Source organism: Tribolium castaneum, chromosome 8, assembly GCF_031307605.1.
Source record: "Tribolium castaneum strain GA2 chromosome 8, icTriCast1.1, whole genome shotgun sequence".
NCBI lineage: Eukaryota > Metazoa > Arthropoda > Insecta > Coleoptera > Tenebrionidae > Tribolium > Tribolium castaneum.
In genome coordinates, this window is record NC_087401.1 from 15,578,227 (window position 1) to 15,593,290 (window position 15,064).

The 15,064-nt window shown below is 35.4% G+C and overlaps 2 protein-coding genes across 20 annotated transcripts in view; one reads left to right on the plus strand and one right to left on the minus strand.

The window, feature by feature from the left end:
• Positions 1–224: 224 nt before the first annotated feature.
• Positions 225–4,060, plus strand: LOC663602 (uncharacterized protein). Of its 2 annotated transcripts, none has more exons than XM_969642.5 (7): positions 225–435; positions 481–920; positions 976–1,132; positions 3,045–3,182; positions 3,233–3,392; positions 3,442–3,601; positions 3,653–4,060. In XM_969642.5, exons 1-7 carry the CDS (start codon positions 330–332, stop codon positions 3,797–3,799), a joined length of 1,308 nt encoding a protein of 435 aa, XP_974735.1. In that variant the 5' UTR covers positions 225–329; the 3' UTR covers positions 3,800–4,060. The 2 variants fall into 2 exon arrangements, with proteins under 2 accessions (XP_974735.1, XP_008194678.1); XM_008196456.3 differs by having other exon boundaries at positions 481–833.
• A 1,850-nt stretch (positions 4,061–5,910) lies between these two features.
• Positions 5,911–15,064, minus strand: part of LOC663587 (zinc finger protein 768) — a 107,211-nt gene continuing 98,057 nt past the window's right edge. For 15 of the 18 annotated variants that reach the window (XM_015980883.2, XM_015980891.2, XM_064358327.1 and 12 more), the window contains 5 exons: positions 12,761–12,952; positions 12,356–12,529; positions 10,139–10,473; positions 9,159–9,477; positions 5,911–9,107 (listed from right to left, as the gene is read on the minus strand). In XM_015980883.2, the coding sequence (XP_015836369.1) occupies positions 8,938–9,107; positions 9,159–9,477; positions 10,139–10,473; positions 12,356–12,529; positions 12,761–12,952 (1,190 nt within the window). In that variant the 3' untranslated portion in view covers positions 5,911–8,937. The remainder of the gene's footprint in view (positions 9,108–9,158; positions 9,478–10,138; positions 10,474–12,355; positions 12,530–12,760; positions 12,953–15,064) is intronic. The other 3 variants (XM_015980888.2, XM_015980884.2, XM_015980892.2) reach the window with 3 other exon arrangements.

Here is a 15,064-nt window from a genome sequence, read left to right on the forward strand (position 1 = left end):
AGAAAATGGGCCGCGAACAAACCAATTTGCACTACGATTTTTAGGTTTTTTTCAGGCAACCCAACAAACAACCAAAAAATTTAACGCAAAAATTATCATTTTGTTATAAAAACATCATTTGCAATAATAGCAATTCCGTCAAGTGCACTAATATATCATAAAAACGTTCCCAAATAACAATAAATCGTGTAAAAACTAAAAAAAAATCGGTGTTTTTTGTTGCGTCATGTTGGCGGCACAATGGCGTTTTGTTCCCAATGTCGCTTCACCCTAACCTCACACACTTTCCGCGTTCTCTACCACAAAAATCGCCTTTCTTTTGACGTAGAATGGCCGAGACATCACCGTCGGTCCACCAGCGCGACCTCTCCAACATCAAACGCCTGTTGTGGAGCACCGACATCAAGGCGGACATTTTCCGCCGTTGGTCTCAAGGTACGCCCCACAAACCCCACACCTCCCACTAACCCCCAAAGGCAGGCTTCTATTTCAGTGCAAGCGAACCGACGGCCTTGGAACAGGCCGAAGGGGGCCCTTGTGCCATCATCGCCCCGGTTCAAGCCTTCATTTTGAAAAATTTGTTACTCAAATATAAGGATTTATCATTCCGGGAGATGGCCGTCACTAGTGACATGCAGACGCATCTTCTCGTCAACGCCTTGTGCGAGATATTGGAACAGTGCACCGGTCGCAAATATTTTTTAGTGTATTTGAGTGACACAATAAGTGACCAAGTGGTGCAAAATGGGGTTGTGTCACAACAGCACACCGAATCCGAATCGACGGTTTTTCACGAGGGGCTCCGAATACACGTGTTTCAGGGCGTGGAGGAGGTTAGGAAGTATTACATTGAGAATATCAACCACTTGAAGTCACAATACGGAATTTTGTTATTTTTATATTCGGTCATTTTGACACGGGTCGGTTGGAGAGAAAATTTTTTATGCACCTCACGACCAAACGTATTTGTTACAGGGATTGGAAGAGGTCCAATCGGATAATTCTAATGACACCTCAGAGCCTTTAATTGATGACACTTATGGTTATGGCAGCCAAAGTCTTATCAATCTTATGATAACGGGACGTGCGACGACTTATGTGTGGGACCACGAGCAGGATGTTGGGGGTTTAAGTAGGTGTCAGGCGGTCGGTAACGTAGTTTTTTCTATTAGGATTACGAAACGAGGTACAAATAAAATTTAAATTATTTTTTTAAGAACCGTTGAAGATAAAAATGTGATGTCCCGGATTTTTTCCTATTTTTTTTGTTTATTCAACCGTATTCTCTGTATTTTTCGAAATATAAAGCGGAACTTCAAATTAATTATCACTTATAACTTTTTGTACTCGTGCTATTTTTAAAATTAATTAAAGTTAATTTTTACTTTTTTAGGCTACACACTCAATTACATCGTGAAATTTTGTTAATAATTCTCAGACAATGTTATTTCAGGAGATTTTTTTGGTAGAAAAACGCAATTACGTTGCGATGATTTATTAAAAATAATCAGTAAGATTATGAAATTGACATAAAATTAGGTAAAAAATGTTGTCAAGTTGTGTCAAAAAATAAAAAAATACCTTTTTTTGGACGTTTTTAGTCAAAAACGCATTTATATTGCATGGTTTTGTCACAATTAAGATGAAAAAGCAGTAAATTATCTTTAAAACGATTTCATTTTGCCGTTTTTAACCGTTTAACTACGTTATTGAACGAAAATTTTATTTTATTTGCAAAATTTTAAACCGAAAAATCATCAGTTTAGATCGAAAAGGACACATTTTTTTTTTTAATTCGTTAAAAAAATATTCCAACAAATACTTAAATGTCTTCTCGAAATGTAATTACTTTGCGAGGATTTGTTAAAAATAGTCACCGAGATTATGGAATTAATAACAAATTGTGTTTTTTAAGTGTTTTAAAATGTTATATTTTGGTTGGTCGAGTTTAAAAAACAAAAATTTTGCTCTAAAATGTCATTTTTTGGACGTTTTTTCTGTCAAAATGCATTTACATTGCATGATTTTGTCACAAAAAAGCCGAAAAATCATTGAAATTAGTAGAAAATTAGTGTTATTTTTGTTTTTTTTTTTTTGAGAATTTTAGTTGTTTTTGTCAAAAAACTTTTTCGGGTTTCTCCTAAACCGGCCAGAAAAATCAGTTTTTCTTTAAGTTATTTCGGCATTTTAACACTTTCTTCAAACATAAGTCAAAAAAAACAAGAAAATAGGTCGAAAATGGAGTTATTTTGCTTTTTTCGGGTGTTTTTTTCAGTTACAATCGCAATTGTTTTAATTTAATTCAATTTTGTCACAAATAGGTTAAAGATAGTGCTTTTTTTCGGGTGTTGTAGCACTTTTTCCACTTAGAAACGCAATTATTGTGCAAAATTTCGTCAAAAAGAAGCCAAATAATCATTAGTGAAGCCAAAATTAATATTATTTTTGCAGAGATTTTGCTGAATCAGGTCAAAAATTATCAATTTAATTCTAAAGTGGTTTTATTGTTGTCGTTTTGGGCATTTTTTAATTAAAAATACAGTTATTTCGTAGACTTTTATCATAAAAAAAAACAACTTGTATTAGCACCAAATTAAAGAAAATGAAATTTTTTTGCTTTTTTAGTATATTTTTTTAGTCAGAAACGGAATTATGTCCGAAAATTTTGTTAAAAATTAGTGTAAAAGTGTTCAATTACGTCAAAAATGATAAGTTTTTGCTTTTTATACAACTTTAGGATTGTCTTCGGTGCAAAAAAGCTGTGATTTGTTTATTTCCTATTTATCTGTGTAGTCCTGAATTTAGTTAAAAAAAATCAAAAAGTTATAATGTAAAAAAGTAAAATTACATTTTAAAATTGTAATTTTTATTAAATCTAAAACTGGGTTCGTGCAAAAGTCAACATTTCTGTTTTTTTTTTCAAATAATCAGCGAACTGGTTGAATTTAAATTAATTTAAACCGATTTTTTTGGGGCGATTTTGTATCTCGTTTCGTTTCCTTTCCTAATCTATAGCCCCGGCAATTCCCATTTACTTTTTTTAGAACTGAAAGGTTTGGAGAAGCAAAGTCAGATCGGTTTTATCACAATAATGGAGCACTTGAGGTATTGTACGGTGGGTTCATTTTACAAAAATCCGATTCATCCGGTTTGGGTTTTGGGCTCTGACACACACTTAACAGGTGCCTTGCCTTTCATTATACACAAAAAATAAATAAAACCGAGTTTTTAGTATTATTTAGTACAGAAAGACGGCTCGTGAGCCCCGAAACTAAAACCGACCAAGCGAAGCGAGTGTTTAAACATTTCGATCCTGACGGAAATAACTTCATAAGTTCGTCTCTATTGCAAGATGTGCTCCAAGCCCTTGATCTAGTCAGTGAAGAGGAGTAGTAAGTTGTGTAAAACTCGTGTGTTAATAATTATTACCGAAAAAATTAGTGTAGAAGTCATGCGGAAAAAACTGGACCCGGAAAATTTAGGCATAATTCTGTTAAATAGTTTTATGGATGAGTTTTTCCCCAAGGAGGATAATCCAATGCCCGATGTGTTTTCATTGGTGCATTACAATAGCCTGGCGCAGAGTAATTTGGACGGACAAGTCTGTTGTGTGATTGAATTTTTTGATTAGTTTTTAGTAATTTTTTTCCAGATACGGTACAGGATAGGTGAATGCGTTTTATTGGAGTCGGACTTGAGGGCCGTCAGTGAGTCAAATCCCATGTTGACGGTGTTGCAAACCAAGTGGCCAAATATAGAAGTTCGATGGAACGAGTTAGGGACACCTTCTTTGAACTAGTGACAATTTTATTTCGCATTTATTTAATTTCTACAATCGGATATAATTTTGTTGTTGCATTTTTTTAATAAACTGTACCTATTTTTGAGCATTTAGTTGGCGAATTTTGTGAATTCGTCGAAATGATGAAACGTGCATTGTTATATTTGTTAAGCCGAAATGTATAAAAATCACAAAAATATGTATATTATGAAAGATATTTAATTCTGTTAGTGCATGTGTATTTTGGAAAAACAATAAAATATGTTGCATTTCTCTTCCTGCGTGAGTTTTATTCGTTGCCCCGAAATTCAAAAACGAGACATGGCGAAGACGGCCGAACGAAAACGAACGGCGAAACACAAATTTTACATTTTCACGAAACTATCGCCGAATTATATGAAATTATCGTTCACATTCATGTTATTTTAGCCCGTTTTCAATTTCTGTAAAAGGAAATTGGGGGGAAATGCGTTTTTCTCGTTAAAAACGCTCGGACGCTTGGCGTTTCCGATGCTCACTTGTTTCGCGAAAAATCTTAACAAGTCATTTACTTACATGGAATTATCGCCTGTTTTCCACCAATCCAACACAGGAAAGTCTTTTTCACGTTTTATTATCACTTTGAGGCACTTATTCACAAATTTCACTCACTTTCAAACGACAATTAAAAACGAGCAAACGCGAACATGGCCGAATGACCAGAAGTTAGCTACAATCATAGCTTGCTTCTTGCAATATTGTAGAATTAATTTATTTTAATTAATAAAAATTTTAATAATGTTCATTTGGTGAAAATTAATTTATGAAAAATATTTAATTCTGTTGGTGCATGTGTATTTTGAAAAAACAATGAAATATGTTGTATTTCTCTTCCTGCGTGAGTTTTAATCGTTGCCCCGAAATTCAAAAACGAGACATGGCGAAGACGGCCGAACGTAAACGAACGGCGAAACACAAATTTTACGTTTTCACGAAACTATCGTCGAATTATATGAAATTATCGTTCACATTCATGTTATTTTACCCCGTTTTTAATTTCTGTGACAGGAAATTGGGAGGAAATGCGTTTTTCCCGTTAAAAAAGCTCGGACGCTTGGCGTTTCCGATGCACACTTGTTTCGCGAAAAATCTTCACTAGTCATTTACTTACATGGAATTATCGCCTGTTTTCCATCAATCCAACACAGGAAAGCCTTTTTCACGTTTTACTATCACTTTGAGGCACTTATTCACAAATTTCACTCACTTTCAAACGATAATTAAAAACGAGCAAACGCGAACATGGCCGAATGACCAGAAGTTAGCTACAATGATAGCTTGCTTCTTGCTGTATTGTAATTAATAAATAAAAATTTTAATAATGTTCATGTGGTGAAAATTAATTTATGAAAGATATTTAATGCTGTTAATGCATGTGTATCTTGGAAAAACAATAAAATGTGTCACATTTCTCTTCCTGCGTGAGTTTTAATCGTTTCGCCGAAATTCAAAAACGAGAAATGGCGAAGACGGCCGAACGTAAACGAACGGCGAAACACAAATTTTACGTTTTCACGAAACTATCGCCGAATTATATAAAATTATCGTTCATATTCATGTTATTTTACCCCATTTTTAATTTCTGTGACAGGAATTTCGGGGGAAATGCGTTTTTCTCGTTAAAAAAGCTCGGACGCTTGGCGTTTCCGATGCTCACTTGTTTCGCAAAAAATCTTAACTAGTCATTTACTTACATGGAATTATCGTCTGTTTTCCACCAATCCAACACAGCAAAGTCTTTTTCACGTTTTATTATCACTTTGAGACGGTTTTTCACAAATTTAACTCACTTTCAAACGATAATTAGAACGAGCAAACGCGAACATGGCCGAATGATCGGAAGTTAGTCACAAAGCCACAATCATAGCTTGCTATGTTTTACAATGAATTTATTTTATTTAATAAATCAAAGTTAATTTACTAGTAATTAAATTAAATTTGCTCGTTATTGACGTACTGTGATGTTACGTGGCATTTGTGCCCCAAAATTAAATAAAAAACGATTTGTTTAAATGTGAGTGGTTATGCAACTAAGTATACAAAAAAATCGTGTCCCTCGTTGGCCATGAAAAGGGGTGAATAAAACACGGTTGTTATTTTTAATATTTGCTATTTCCAGTAAGTAAGATACATTTCACACGTACAGTTCATACATCAATTTGTTGAATAAAAACATGTTAACATAATTTCTCCTAAAACCACAATCTTATTAAATTTTGTTTAGCCTATATGTTACAAAAGAGGTGTAATTTTGCACGTAATGCCTCAAGTTATCGAATTTCGTTACCTAAAAAATGAGAATTTTCGATCAATCGCGCAGCATTCACACTTGAACTGATTTATTTTTCACTGTAATGCGACTACAGCCGAAAAAATTGTAATAGGAACTTAAAAAACTCTACGAAAAGCATAAGTTAAAAAATATAAATGGCAGTCGAATTTTTAAATAATAAAAAAGATGGCGGCAAAAACTTGTATAAAATTATAATAACGTATATAACTCCTTACCTAACGTTACGTAACATATAAATAAAGTCCGGTGGTCCGGCGAGTTAGTAAAATATATAAAAAAGTTATTAATATCAAATATTACATTTCCTTGTTTTTCCGTAAATTCAAACATTTAATAAATTACAATAAAGCATAAACTATGAAAACAACTGTTGTAGTAACATATACAGTACCAACTATGAAAAAATTGAGAAAAAAACATTGAGTCAACACGGGCCGACTTGGCCAAGCATGGCCAACTCGGCCTTGTTACAAGCAACGGAAATGGCGTATTGTTACATTGATTCGGATAAAGGGCGCGGGGCGCCCGCCTCGAGCCGGCCCTGAGCTCGATTTTCTCACCTCAACTAATCAACAATAAACATTTAGCTAATAAACTATAGCAAAGTGCAAAGACGGCCGCGACTCGAAGCGGGCGCCATCTGCGCGCGCCCGCGAAACTTATATCATATATACGTATACGACGAAAAATAACTTAACATTAACTTGTGTTAACACAACTAACATTGAAATAACTATAGAAACATTTTTTTGCATTTTTTTCATGTGGTTTTAAATGGAATTTTAGACCGGTTTTTGACGTTTGTTGGCCGAAAAGTGTGCGTTTTCCCAAAAGTGACTTTAGACGACTTGATTATATTGTGTGAGTGTGTCAATATGGCGCCGAAATGTCGCAATTTCGAGTGTGGACCGAGAGTTGTTTCCGTTCACTGTGTAAGTGTGAGTGTGTAAAATCTGATTATTATTGTAAAACAAATGAAAACGTTCGGGTCACGTGACTGCGTCACGTGACCCGACCGAACAAACACGAACTGAAGTGTGGTTACCGAATTTTTTGTATAGCATAAGAGAATCATTATGCGTTTAGACTATTGCTGTTTAACTGAAAATTTAAGGATCCGGTCCTGGTCGGGGCCCTCTTTCGGGGCTTTTCCATTGTATTTTTTTTCTCTATTAACTATCGAAGCGTGGTATTGAACAGCGAGAGGGAGGGGGCGCCTATGTGTTTTTGGGTCCCCTCGAAAGGGCCCCCCAGGGCCGTACTAAACACCGAACTGAAGCATCATCGAACTGAATCTGGTTAAAACTTGAAAAAACTGTGCAAAATTCTTGCACTGATGTACTGTGGGCTATTGCAAAAGAAAATTTTTATTTTTTTGGTAATTTTACAATAAATATTTGTCCATTCGGGCACTAGACGTTAATATTTATGTAAAATACACATAAGGCGGCCATTTTGGCAATGGCCGCCGCGGGCTTTTACAGAAAGTTTGATGGGCGGACCGGGGTCCGACAATGGGCTATTGTAAAATTTACGATGGAATAATTACGCGAGTAATTATTTGGATGGGCAAAAGTGTTGTAGCACTGAGTGCAACCGGGCTATTGTAGAGTTTTTGTATGTATTTTAACTGTCAATATCGGTGGGAGAGGGCGCTGGCGCGCCGAGACTGTGTCAACTTTGGCGGTGTTTCACGGCGTGAAACGGTCTTGTCACTTTTTAGGAAATGTGAGACGCGGCAACGCCGCCACTATTGTAGATTTATTTTTTAAACTATTGTCTATATGGCTATTGTATTATATGGGAAATCTAGTGAAGGTCTGAGGGGGGAGCGGGGGCCGCGGGGCAAAACCACCGCGTAAAAACGCAATTTTTGAAAAATTTTGGATTACAGGAAACTGTAATTTCCGAATTTGTGATTTTGGTTCCGTGGCCGAGACACGTGCCAATCAATACAGTGATTTGCAAATAATGGTTGTGGTTTTGGGGTTCGTAGTTTCGGTTACAGGAAACTGTAATTGTGTTTTGCCCCGCGGTCCCCGCGCCGCGACGGAACCGTGCCGGATTGCTTATGTACAGGCCTTACGTATAAATTATGTACAGTCTGATAAAACCACATATCGACGAGAAACCGAAAAGTTGAACCATTTAAGTACTCGGTACAAAAAAATGATTTCCGCACAGTCGTCTCATTCATTCCGCTTTCGCACTAGAAATTATAAATTCGGGGCTTGGAGCCCCCTTTGTACTTAAAGAAAAAACAAAATAATAAATTCCGATCTTTAATTAATAAAAAATCACAGTAAAAATTGCAAATTGATTTTTCCTCGATTTATTGCTAGCGTGTTTATAACCGGCCAAATAACTAAAATCACAGTTTGCAAAAAAAGTTTTTCCTCGTGAAATTTGATTCTTTTCGCATTTTTTGTAAATAAAACCTCGTACTTACATCGCGCTTTATAATTACAAATTCTCTATCATTCATTCCGAATTTCTTCTTCTAAAACAATCTTTATATTTACAGCTTATCCTTAAATATAGTTATGCATTAAGTATTTGCTTTACTTAACGTTACCTAAAAACACTTACTTTAGGTATTTATCTCCAACACTTAGTTACTATACATTGTTTAAATGATTTCTCCTCTTGATTTGTGTAGTTGGTGCACTTGTAAAGTGCGTTTAGTAATGGCTTGGCCATTAGTAGTATACTGAGCGCATCAAAAATTTGGCACATTTTCGAATATGGCGTCCGTGCTGGAAGATGGCCGCTGAATGGAAGATGGCGGCCGATTGTACTTTTGCGTTCAGTAGTAGTTAAAGTTTCATGGCTGTTGGTTCTGCTGCTGGCTGCTGAGGGAGAAGCCCAGAGTCCGGGGGTCGCTCCCGTGCAGCCGCAGGGCCTGCTCCAGCCGCTGCTCCTGCAGCCGCAGGGCCTCGGTCAGGTCCGGACTCAGCTGCTGCGACGACTGCCCTTGGTGCGGCTGATAGTTGCCTAAAATTTCCCGCATAAGTCGGAAAACTTGCACAAACTGCAGTCACCCACCGTTGTGCCGCAGGGGGCTGCCGTTGTCCTGCTGGTGCTGGTTCAGCTGGGGCAGCGCCTGGCTCATGGCCAGTCTGAGCGCCGCCTCGGCCTGCGACCGCAGCAGCGCCTCGGCGTGCTGCTGCATCCTGAGCGCGTCCTGCTGCTGCTGGGACTGCTGAGGCGACGACATGTCCATGACCGACGACCGCATCGCGTCCATGTTTCTTATGCTGTCCATGGACGCCCGCATGGCGTTCATCGCGTTCATGGACGCGGAAAGAGTGTCATTGTTGATGGGGGGCGTTGAGGGGTTGCTGCTGTTATTCACCTGATTGGCCTGAAATTTTTTTCATTTTTCTTATTTTTTTGTTTCCATTTTTTTCGAAAATTAAAAAAAAATGAAAAAATTTTTTTAAGTTTTTTTTTAATTGGTGTCATAGGCGGCTGTGATATTTTTGAATAGCTTATTTTTCTGATTTGATATGTCTGTCTGTGTAATACATTATTTTTAAATATTAAAAAAACATAGTAGGCCATCAAAATAATTTGGTTTACATTGTCATTCTATTTTCTTATTAAACAAAAGTGTTTAATTAAGTGCCTGTCAATAAAATTTTATTTTACAAAAAAACGTCAATCCAAGCACCAAAATCAAATCATCTGTGGTAAAAAAATACATGACATTATCAACGCCACCTTCATTATACTTCACTAAATTATAAAAAAGTGTCATCAAGTGGTAGTGACACATCGTTTTCAATTGTTTGCACATTTTTTATGTAATTAAAATCAGCGACAATCGTATTATTTGTTCAATTGAAAAAAACTTTAACATAGCTTATTTGGTAAGTTCACTTTTTATTTTAATAACCGTTCACAAAATTTCTAGATTATTCACACCTTTTATGTGAAATAATTTTTACATGGCCAACTACTTTCAAATATTTAAAATATATTTTTTATCAAAAGTAAAAAACGAGTTATGAATTTTTGAATACCTGTGTGACGCCGAGGCGCATGGCAAGGTTGGCAATATTGGCGGCGGCGATGTTGGCAGCGGCCGACGAGTCGGAGCCGAGTCCTGGGGGAACCCCCCCTTGGCCCACCATGTTGGCAATGACGGCCATTCTGTTAGCATTATGAAACTGTTCTTCGACGTTGTACTGTTGGTGGAGACCGTTGTTGCTCCGTAAAATCTCGTTCAGTTTTGTTGTACAATTGTTGTTGTTGTTGTTAAGACCGCCGGCTTCTGAACCGGCAGAGGAAAGGCGGCCATTGCCTGAGGAACTGTCACTGTGAGCGCTGGGGGATGCACACATTGGGCTACCGCTCGCTGAAAAATAAATTTTTTGCTCAAAAGGGGAGTTTAGGGGAAACACCGGATAACATACCTACGTTAGGTTAGGTTAGGTTAGCCAGGGAGTGAGAGAAAGGGGACTGCAACCTCAGAAAGTGCATGCAGAATTATAGCTGGTGTTATTAAGAAAATAAAATATAAAAAAGAAAAAATACGGAAAGCTTCCGGTTTAACCGGAAGTATCGCCATCTTGAAAAATAAATTATAGAATTTCCAATATTTCTAATAATGACAGTCATATGGAAAATTGTATGCAACCATAATCTGTTACGTTCTGATCAAGAAAATATTATCAACATGGCGGCACTTCCGGTTATACCGGAAGTCGCTATCAATTTTCTTATTTCACTACGTTTTTCGATAACTCGAGTTATTTCAAGGAAATTTTTATTAGCTTTCTCTATACCTAAATTTAGCCGTTTTCGAAATATTTAAGGTTTTTTGAAAATTTTTGGATTTGCACCTTTTACTTCAAAAATCGATAATTCAGCCATTTTTAGAGTTATAGAAATAATTTTTGGACAATCAAAAAATAAAGTCTATATCTTTCCTTCAGTGTGTTCAAAATTGGAAAAAAAAGTTTACAAATTCAAAATTTTGACGATATTTTTGGACAACTTCTACAAGCTGTAAGTCAATTTTTTCAAATAGAATGCCCCAATTTTTATTTCACTAAGTGGAAGAAAATTTAGTTCTGCAACGATCTGTATTAGCATTCCCTATACCTATGTGTGATAATTTTCAAGTTATGTTGGTTTTTTTAGACATTGCCGGAAATTCTCTTCACAACCATTTTGTCAAAAAAACATTTCTCATTGAAAAAATGTTAAGTTCTGTTCAAAATTTTGCTTTTCTTTCCGTTAAAACAAAATAAATTCATTTAATTTAGGTTTGGAAAACTTTGATTTTTCATACTGTACTCACGTTGCCATGGCAACCGATGCGAAAAAATTATGGCTATGAATTTTTCAATGCCAACTAAAAGTTCGTATAACTTGAAAACTATTAAGACAAGTATAGAAAATATTATTTAGTCAAATAAAAACTATGGCATTTTATTTGAAAATTTTGAGTTATGGGTATGAAGTTATGCAAATTTAATCGTAAAAATTTGGGATTTGCTAACTTTTTTTTAGAAATTTGAAGACACCCAAGCAAAGATTTAAGCTTTCTCTTTCAAATAAGTCAAAAACCATTTCAAAATTTGAAAAAACGGCAGAGTTATTGATTTTTGAAGTCACCGATGCAAATTCAAAAATTTTCAAAAAAATCGAAATATTTCGAAAACGGCTAAATTTAGGTATAGGGAACGCTGATAAAAACACCCTTAAAATAACTCGACTAATCTAAAAATGCAGTAAAAACATGACTTTCCATTTAAAATAAGAAAGTTAGTAACGACTTCCGGTATAACCGGAAGTTCCGCCACATTGAAAATATTTTCAAAGGTCAGGACCTAACGAATTATGGTTGTATACAAATTTTCAGGTGGCTATCATTATTAGAACTCCCGCTATTTCAAAGACGCAACAGCCTGTATTATACAGGGTTATTCTAAAATACGCGTGCGGGAGATAGTTAATTATGGTTTTACAGAAATTTTCAAATAAAAAATTATTAAAAATTATTAGAACTCCTAATGTTGGCTTTAGACGCAAGAACCTGTATTATACAGGGTTATTCTAAAATGCGATAGACAGTTAAGAAGCCAGAGGGAAAGAGAGAGACAGAGAGAGAGAGTCGAAGGCGGAGTAATAATTTATTGTAGATAGAAGCCTGTTTAAGTTACATAAAAAATAAAGAATATAAGAATAAAAAATCACAACTCATGCCATTTAGTACAGCGCAGAGTGTTTACCTGCCCCGGCCATTCCTGTGAGGCCTAGAAGGCCGCTCCCGGAGGCGGAAGCGGAAACGGCCGCCAGCAAAGTCTCTCGTTCTCTCCTTTCGGCGGCGGCGCGTGACAGCACATATTGGGCGGCGAACTGGTGCTTGGTGTCCATCCTCATGTGCTCCATGTGCGTGAGAAGACCTAAAACACAAATAAAAATACGGCATGAAATTTGAGTAATTTGTGAAAACTGTGAGGATGAGACACGGAACAGAAAGCAAACGAGGACAAGAGTATAGAAAAATTTGGGTTTATAGCCTCATCAGTTGGCTGGGTTTTGACTGTCAAGAGTTTTGGAGAAATTTGAAAATCGCGCGCGCGCGCCATCACTGATGAGGTTATAATTGGCGGTAAATTCAAAAAACGTGATACCTGATTCGTGCGTAAAAACTGCTTGACAAACAGAACACGGCCACATTCTCAACGAACTTGACAATTGTGACGTTTCGGGATGGCACGCCAAATGTTTCCTGAGGGATCCTTCATTCACATAATGCTTTCCACAAACGGGACAAGGATGATTCGCTGTCCTTCTCTTCGCTAAATAAGGATCGATGACGTCAACAGAGAGAGAAAAAAAGATCAAGCCAAGCAACCCCAGGATCTTTATCAAAGCGATTTATTTCGTTTTTTACTCAAAAATTACTAACTAGTTGTTACATCACAAACACCAACAAAAGCAGCACTAAATCAAGGACAGGGAACCGCTCAAGCACTAGATTATCTCGATTAGTAACGTGACTGTGTGACAGTTCGATCGGGTACTTCCCCTAGCTAAGAAAAAATCGCGGGATTTTTTCAAGCAAGTCGTAAAGTTTAGTTTGATTCAACAAAGCGATACAAAGCTTTGTGAAAAGAAACTTAATAAAATGTTTGCCGTATCGAAAAGTTAGATACAAGTCGTTCGAGGAGCGAGGGGGTTGGAAAAATCCGCGCTTGTTCGTATCAATGGCTTAAAAAGAAAGTTAATGAGTATACAATTAAAAAATAAACAGCGGCGAACAAAAATGCTTTTAAGCCCCTCTTCTAATCGATCCTGATTTACAACAAGGATACGATGAGGGAAAAACGCAAGCCATTCAATTTTTAAGTGAGACTTGACGTTGATAGATAACGAAACGTCCCGTCCAAGGAAAAATTAACGCGAGTCAAAGGTGGACTTTGAAGCGGTGTTGGGGAAAGCGCAATCGAACTATTCGGGAAAACGACCAAAGCGAGGCCAATTTTGCCCAAAAATCTACATACAGGGTGTCCCAGCGAGTTGAAAAAACCATGAATAACTTCATAAATTTCCATACTATTTTGGAAAAATCTTACAATTATTTGTTTTTTACAAAAAAAATGGTTTATTTTACATTAGCTTCCATTAAAATAGTTGTATTTTTTCAAATAGTTTTTCCGTAATCGGTGTTTGAAAAATAAATGTGTAAATATCTCAAATTTTTTTTGACATTTACCGATAAAATAAAACACATCACTGTTAAAAGCTTCATCTAAAAATGCAAAAAATTAGGGTGTTCCATTTAAAGACACAGAAGTTTGAATTTTTTTTGAATTGTATTTTGTATTTTTTGTATTTTTTTTATTTTGTATTGCAATTTCGAAACCGCCCTGTATACTTGAAAATCATTTTTGGTGAGAGGTAATTTATACTGAATATATTTTCTGCTTAATATATTTATATCACATTTGTCTATCAAGTCTGGATTTTAATGAAACTCAAAAAACCTATATTTTTTGTTACTTAATATACTTATATCACATTTGTCTATCAAGTCTGGATTTTAATAAAATTAAAAAAACCTATATTTTTTGTTAATCATAAAATAATACCTAATAAAACTAAGTAGGCGAGCTGTTAACGGGTTCATTTGTTTTACAAGAAACGTAATCATTTTACAAAGCACATGCGACCAGATTTTAGAACTAAAATGTGACTAACCTTGTATAAAAAATAAGTATTCGTTGTGTAATAATATGCTTAAAGAAAAACTTTCGGTGAACAATTTTTGCAATAAAATAAAGTATTTTTTTATTCTATAGTTTTTTTTTTCCAGAATTTTTGTGTTTATTTTTTTTGTGTATTTACTTCATAGTAGTTAAATAATGGAATTTTCCATTATGTAAAAACCAATTTTTTTATTAATCATAAACTAATCCCCAATAAAACTAAGTAGGCGAGCCGTAGGCGAGCTGTTAACGGTTTCTTTTGTTTTACAAGAAACACATTTTACAAAGCACATGCGACCAGATTTTAAAATTAAAATGTGAATAACTCTGTATAAAAAACAATTATTTTTTTGTATAATATGCTTAAAGAAAAACTTTCGGTGAACAATTTTTGCAATAAAATATAGCATATTTTTTATTCTCTAGTTTTTTTCCAGAATTCCCTTTGCTTTTTGTTATTTTTTTCTAGCTTCATTTTCTATTATTTTTTCAGTTTTTTTCTTAGTTTTTGTAAAGTGAAATTTTTGTGTTTATTTATTTTTTTGTCAATTTACTTCTTAGTTATAATGGAATTTTCCATTATTTAAAAACCAATTTTTTTATTAATCATAAACTAATCCCCAATAAAACTAAGTAGGCGAGCCGTAGACGAGCTGTTAACAGTTTCTTTTGTTTTACAAGAAACACATTTTACAAAGCACATGCGACCAGATTTTAAAATTAAAA

Excerpts from the sequence above, each read along its gene's own strand:
- LOC663602 (XM_969642.5), top strand. The coding sequence starts at position 330 with ATGGCCGAGACATCACCGTCGGTCCACCAGCGCGACCTCTCCAACATC. Across the intron at positions 921-975 it reads ATTCGGTCATTTTGACACGG|GGATTGGAAGAGGTCCAATC; the intron begins GTCGGTTGGAGA and ends TATTTGTTACAG. Across the intron at positions 3,183-3,232 it reads CTCTGACACACACTTAACAG|TATTATTTAGTACAGAAAGA; the intron begins GTGCCTTGCCTT and ends CCGAGTTTTTAG.